Source organism: Seriola aureovittata, chromosome 19, assembly GCF_021018895.1.
Source record: "Seriola aureovittata isolate HTS-2021-v1 ecotype China chromosome 19, ASM2101889v1, whole genome shotgun sequence".
Classification (NCBI taxonomy): Eukaryota; Metazoa; Chordata; class Actinopteri; order Carangiformes; family Carangidae; genus Seriola; species Seriola aureovittata.
The window spans coordinates 9,340,831-9,347,347 of record NC_079382.1 but is presented as its reverse complement, the minus strand read 5'-3'; the positions used below and the strand labels follow the sequence as shown (position 1 = coordinate 9,347,347).

General features: G+C 37.2%; 2 protein-coding genes across 4 annotated transcripts in view; both read left to right on the top strand.

Moving 5' to 3' along the window:
• Positions 1 to 1,502: 1,502 nt before the first annotated feature.
• Positions 1,503 to 5,550, top strand: LOC130187684 (uncharacterized). Its single transcript, XM_056405505.1, has 9 exons — positions 1,503 to 1,577; positions 1,690 to 1,761; positions 1,931 to 2,052; positions 2,194 to 2,254; positions 2,357 to 2,509; positions 3,085 to 3,168; positions 3,487 to 3,525; positions 3,877 to 4,074; positions 4,354 to 5,550. Exons 2-9 carry the CDS (start codon positions 1,698 to 1,700, stop codon positions 4,662 to 4,664), a joined length of 1,032 nt encoding a protein of 343 aa, XP_056261480.1. The 5' UTR covers positions 1,503 to 1,577; positions 1,690 to 1,697; the 3' UTR covers positions 4,665 to 5,550.
• Positions 5,551 to 5,942: 392 nt separating this feature from the next.
• Positions 5,943 to 6,517, top strand: part of LOC130187628 (A-kinase anchor protein 7-like) — a 40,842-nt gene continuing 40,267 nt past the window's right edge. For all 3 annotated transcript variants that reach the window (XM_056405384.1, XM_056405385.1, XM_056405383.1), the window contains exon 1: positions 5,943 to 6,496. In XM_056405384.1, coding sequence (XP_056261359.1) covers positions 6,338 to 6,496 — 159 coding nt within the window. In that variant the 5' untranslated portion in view covers positions 5,943 to 6,337. The remainder of the gene's footprint in view (positions 6,497 to 6,517) is intronic.

Sequence of the window (6,517 nt, the reverse complement as noted above, 5' to 3'; positions counted from 1 at the left end):
AGCCTCAGTGAAACACAATCATATCCTGCACAAAGTTTACACAAAGCACAAAGTTTAATGAGCCAAGACTATTCCAGGCCAGCTTTGGAGGAAGCACATAGTCGTATACAGCACCCCACATTAATATACTTTTCCCCAACATGCTAGTAACGTTTCAATCTTTGAGTTTTGTTTCCTTCTTTCAGATGATAGTTTGGTTTGTGAAACTGAAGATTGTTGTGTCCTGCAGTGGCTTCCTATTGCATCCATACGTTGATACATATATAGAAAATGGAAAATATAATTTTGCAAATGGTGAAAATAAAAAAAAAAGATGCAGCACACAGTGACTCTAATTAACTGGAGCAAAATTTTGCAATGAAATAATAAAAGTTGTACAGTGCTGCTCCCTGCTGGTTTTATTATACACATGAACATGCAGAGATATGTGATGCTGGCTGTGCTACTGAAACATGATGTGATGCCCAGCTGGAAGAATCTGTGGTACTAAAGCACTACTCTAATTAGCAGCCGCCTGGAGGTCAAAAGGACTAGCCTGAACCAATGAGGGAAATCTTGGTCGGTCTCACAGGAAATAGTTTCCCCTGCCTAAGCAACTGCTAACATTATGTCATTGTACAAGGTACTTAACCCCCAGTAACTCAACTGGAGCCGCTGAGTGGTCTGAACTGGAGAACTCTGTACTGCACGCAACTCCCATATGTGAATGTGTGTTGGTATGTGAATGTATTGTAACGTATTTAATCTGCCACTTTTTCTGTTTTAAGTCTGACATTGATAATAAACAGATTTCTGTACATCTTGATTTTTATCTTTTTTATCTATACTTATGGAAGATGTGCGCAGTATATGCTGAAAAATAAAACTAAATATGTATATAATGACTAAAATTACATTTTCGTATGGGGAACAGCAACTCCACTTTACTTTAAAATACATATCAATATACATTTTTCTGTCAATCTTTGTTTTATTCAGTTTGAAAAAATAAAAGTCTCATGCAGTATATAGATTTATATAAAATATAAGCGGGAGGAGGCAGAAAGGATCAGAAGGGGGAAAATATATTTAAAGATTTAAAGATGTAAGTCAGAGGTGCAGTAATATATTTATTGAAGAGAGAGGGTTATGATGGAAAATAGGGAGTGACTCTGCTGATCTCACTGGAGTAAAGTCATTCCACCTTTAGAGAGAGGGCGTGTGTGTGTGTGTGTGTGTGCGTGCGTGCGTGTGTGTCAACAGAACATCGCTCCAGCGACCAATGATCGTTTGAAGGGTCCTCTACGTCACGTCGTGAGGAAACAAACTCTGTTAGTTTCACTTTCTGTTGACTGTTGAACGTTCACGTTTAGATCAGATACATTTGAATGTAAGAAGTTGGCGTAAAACTGCGATCTAAGCTGTATGTTTTTATTTTGGTGAAATAATTGACAGCCAACTTGAGTAACACCTGCTGTTCCAGACACTTAACGCCACGTCATTGAAGTCATCTATCGATCGGTTTAAAGGTCAGACTTTCGTTTTCATTTCACCATGTTCTGTCTTGTTTTCTCAGGCTTTGCAGTACAACGCGCCCGGTTTGTATCCAAATCACACAGAAGAGTTTTATAGCGCAGTGTCGCTTATACAGACAGATCCAGGTGACAAATCTCTGACTCTCTTCTGTTTTTACATCTTCTTCTTGTCCAGGTGAAATCATGTCCACTTCTTTGCTGGCAGTGATACAGCGCAGGGACTCGGGGGCAGCCACTACCCTGGAAGGTAAGAGACCATTTGTTTTGACCTCTCAGCAAAACATGAACATGCAGACATGATGTAGGTTTATTTTACCAGCGCAGACGAGTGCTCAGAGACCCTTAAAACCTCTGAAAATGACATGAGATGAACTGAAGTTGAATCAAACTACTTTGAACCGCACCTGTCCTCTCAGGAGCAGGTTTCCGCACTGATTCAGAGCTCCACTCACTGACTCGACAAGACCTGCATGAGCTGTTTCCTGCAGTTGACAAACTCAAAATGAGAAGGGACATCTTTGAAATTATACACAAACAGGTGAGCTTACGTGGTGAAATGTGTTGGTCTGATTAGAGAACGATCTAAATAGAGATAAGTAAAATGGGTAGTAACTAGTTACCAGGAACAATGAACAAGTAAAATGCTCCATTAGTATCATTCTGTGTTTTATTGTTTCAGAAGCCAATCAATGTGGTCCTAGAAGAACTGAAAGGGTTCATCCCACATGAATCTTTCAGATGTATGTACAACCTTTCCAGCACTTGGAGGCAATATATATATTGTATGTAAATGTATTGTCATCCAAATTCTAACACACACAACCTGTTTGCTCTCCCTCCAGCTGCTCTAACTAACAATGGGGTCTTGGTTGACTACCTCCATATCCTGAAGGACATAAAGACCCAAGTGAATAACGTGCAGACCTTCCTTGATGCTCATATTGATCTACTGGAGAACATGAGCAAAACTCAGCCAGACCCAGAACCTGGCAAAGGTTATAATGCAGTTTTTGTTTTATTTTAATATCACAGTGTCGTCAGTGCATAAGAAACCTCATCATTATCACAGAGTTGTATTTTATTCTGATAAATCAATTACTAATATACTAAATCAAAGCTGAGTGAATGCACAGGTTGTTTAGACCTGAGTGTGGACGTTCATGCTTGAACTTGGAAACACATATCTGTAAAAAAAAAAAAAAAAAAATATTCAAAACTCAAGTTACCTTACTAGCTTTTTTTCCCAGAGCTCTTTGACTGTATCATATGATCTTATTTGGTGAATGTAACTTGCTCAGGTGTCAACTCAAAACCCACAGCTGTAAGAACATTTAGCCATCTAGCAGTTAACCACAAACCATTTAACACCTATAACCACCTGTTCACATGACAGGTCTTGCACTTTGCTTGAATGGGCTGTGGGAAACAATCAAAAACCTTGAGTTTAGAATATTCAGTCACAGACTGTAGCCTTCTGGTTGAAGGTCAAGTGTAAGGTTAAGTGTATTTTTATAGTTTATTCGTTTAAGATTTGGAATCAGTAAGTGCATTGTGCCATTGTACCCAACAGGTTCTTTGCCAGGTACAAGTGACTCTTCCTGTGGAGTGGAGCCCTGCAGTCACGAAAATAGTGGCTATCCACAAGAAGCACGAGGTAAATCTCATTTTCCTCCACTTCACACTCTTGTGACATATTGAATGAGTAGAATTCGCTTTAAAATTCAATTAAAACATTTTCAACTCGTTTAGAGTTGATTTTTAAATGATGGAGCGTGTTAGTGCATTTATGGCATTCTGTGTGACAGGCTATTTACCCGGGGCAGGTATGGCAGTGCACCAGTGGTCAAATTATGTTACTGGCCAAACTCCTGAAAGTAGACAAGGCTCATGAAGTAATCTAACTTTCTTCCAATTTACACTTTCATAATTTTGGGAGCAAGTCATTGAATGTGAATGCTGTCTTTCTCTTTAGGAGATTCCATCAGGAAGTCGCCTCAGGATTTTCAGCAAGGTGAGGTGTATAATAATTAGACACTCAGCAGTTAAAAGTTGTTATGCACAGGAGGCCCTCTATGAGTACAGGAGCAGGAGTACCAGTACCAGTTAACTAACTGGGTCTTATGAGTCATTGTCACTGTAGAAAACAGGAGCTTCAATTCATCAATAAACTGGCACAATGAATATGACGTCATAGTTTATAATTATTATGTTTTTTTTTTTTCTAAAAGCTTTTTCATTTTTCATTTACTGGATTTTGATGAACGTCATAGCAACTACAAGAATAATTTTATTCTACTGTTAGGTTCACTCATTTCTTGTGAATATATCTGTGTCAGCTTCACAACCATTTTTCTTTCTATAGCCACAGTGAAGTACAAGATGATTGTCAGCGGTAAAACCTTTGGCACCCATCACCAGCTGATGGACCAAGTGAAGACTCACTTTCAGGATGGGGTTCAGTTTGTCGAAAACAGTCAGGATTTCCAGGTCATTATTGTCTTCTGCCCAATCAGTTCACGCGTTGGGTCAGATGTTGAAGCAGCGTTGGCTGATGTTAAAGGTAAGTTTATGCTTTTTAAACCCATTCTATTGAATAGGAAACTCAATATAATTTTTTGATTTTTTTACAAGGTTCTCTCTCAGCTATATGATCAACATTAAGTTATCAACATATTGATATATTGGTAAAATAGAATCTTATGGTGTTTACAATTGAAAGAAGTATAAATCTTCTGATTATCATTTGTGTTCAATCCACTCCCACACTAACTGACAATTTTGAGTTCATAATTTTCCATTCAAACTATTTCATAGTCCTTCCTCTTTTTTGTATCCACAGATGATAAACCTATCATTCTGGTGTTGATGCACCATACACGTGAGGTCAAGTGCACATCCTCTGTGAAACCAGGGCTTCATGTTAATGTTGTGTTTCAGGTCAGTGTTTTCTTCCATGAAACAATTCCTGGGTTACTCAAGTGTAAACAAAATGACCAGGCTGTCTCTGTGATACAAAAAGAATTACTGATGCACAGTGGTCAGTTTACAAAGGACGCCATTGCGGGTATGGATGCTGAAAGTGATAGGAGTGATTCTGCTTCTACTAGTGTTCCTGGTTTCCTTGGTTTTTTAAGTTCATTCAAAAAATAAAACATTATAGTATCTGTGGTGTCGATTGTGGTAATGATGGTATTATTTCAGGTAAAAAGTAAAACTGTTATGGATTATAGCATTTTATCATTGTATCATTAGAAAGAAGAAACACAGAAAACAAAGTATTAATGGATCTTGATTTGTGTATGTCAATTTGTTAATCATCGATAGCAATGTGAAATGTCTGAGTAGAAGATGGTATTATTTAAGCATGTTTTTCTGCTGTTAAATTTCTAAAGCTACCATCTTTATGTAAAATCAATCAAACTATCATTTAGATTATACATTTAAGAGAGGGAAAAATAAAATTTTGTAATTGGTATAAATGATATTGGACTCATATAGAGTACATGCTTACATGTAACTCTTTTTTTGCAGTATGTTACATTGAGCTTTTGAGCTGAAAATCAAATTTTCAGTGCATTTGAGTTTATGGAAAGATTTAAAATAGGCCCAAAAGTAAACAAGACTGTATACTGCTGATAATGTGCAATGGATGTGCAGTGGAGCCATGTTGCTGTTTGCTAAATAAGCTAGTGTACTAATGTAATGAATCCAACGAAGCTTGTTTTAAAGAAACAGTACCTTTAGGCTAATATTACTGTCTTTACTTTCTATATACAGTATAGTAAGACTTGAATGTAAAATAAGAGATTAAACAGTGCAGAGGCCACAAGTTCAGTGACCAGCCAACTTTCTCACTAAATAGATGCACATATAAAAAGAAAATATAAATGAAGATAATTAAAAGTGCACAAATAGAAAAATTTGTGTTTGCTTTAATGTACATCTTATAAATGTAAATAAATGTCTCGGGAAGCTTTTAAGATGTGTGAATACTATGCATGATACTTTCAATAAACTTCAATGAGTATGATCATAATGACTGAATGATTCTTTAGTTTTTAGCTTTTAAATGTCCTTTTTTCTGATGGTATCATATGTATTATCTGTTCTCCTCACTTTACATAACATGTACTAAATGTACTTTAGTACATACAGTGTTTTTCAGTATGACTCCAAGGCTCCAATTGTTAAAATATGAAAGGATAAATTGACTGTGCATCATGTTCAATGTTGGGTTAGGGTTTAAATGTTAAGTCTAACCATAGTGATTTAAAATTATTCAAATACTCAACATACTTAGCTAGATTCTTAAAGTTGACTACTTTTGTACAAATATCAGATTTTTTAATAGCTCAAGTGTCAGATGCTTTTATTTTGAAAAAGAAAAGCTATTTTACTCTGAAACGTCAGGCCGGAAGTTCAGCATTGTTTACAAACAAGCTGCTTCCGGTGTGCACTCCAAAGTAGCGCGTGTGCATAAATGTTATTTTTCGTTATTTGTATGGACTTTTTCTGAGAAAGACTGCCACCAACGAGCTTTCTGCACCAACAGCACACGGCTAAGTTATAAAAAATGATATTCCGATTAGTTTTGCTAATTAGCGGCAATACTCCTTTAGAGAAAGTTAGCTAACAGTTGGCTAGCTCACCAGATGTGCAGCATGGCAGAGTGATTCATTTCAACAGGTGTTAGTTACAGGAACGGAAAGTCTCTCTGTTCATTTTGCGGTTGGGTTAGCTGTTGTTAACTGTTCTGTCTGTTCAACTAGCGAGCTGTTTGTTCGTCATTTTGTACCTTTGCTAAAGTTAGTCACACTCGTGCCATGCTCTTCAGCCGCGTCCTGTTGAGCCTCAGGTCGACGTGTTCAGAAAGTGTTTGTTTACAGAGGATTTTCGCTGTCAAAGAAGTATCAGATCGGAGGCTGCATCACATCCAAAAACTCAGCGCGATAAAGCCATCTGCACACCTGTTCGGACTCAGGGTAATGACATGACAGTTGGGA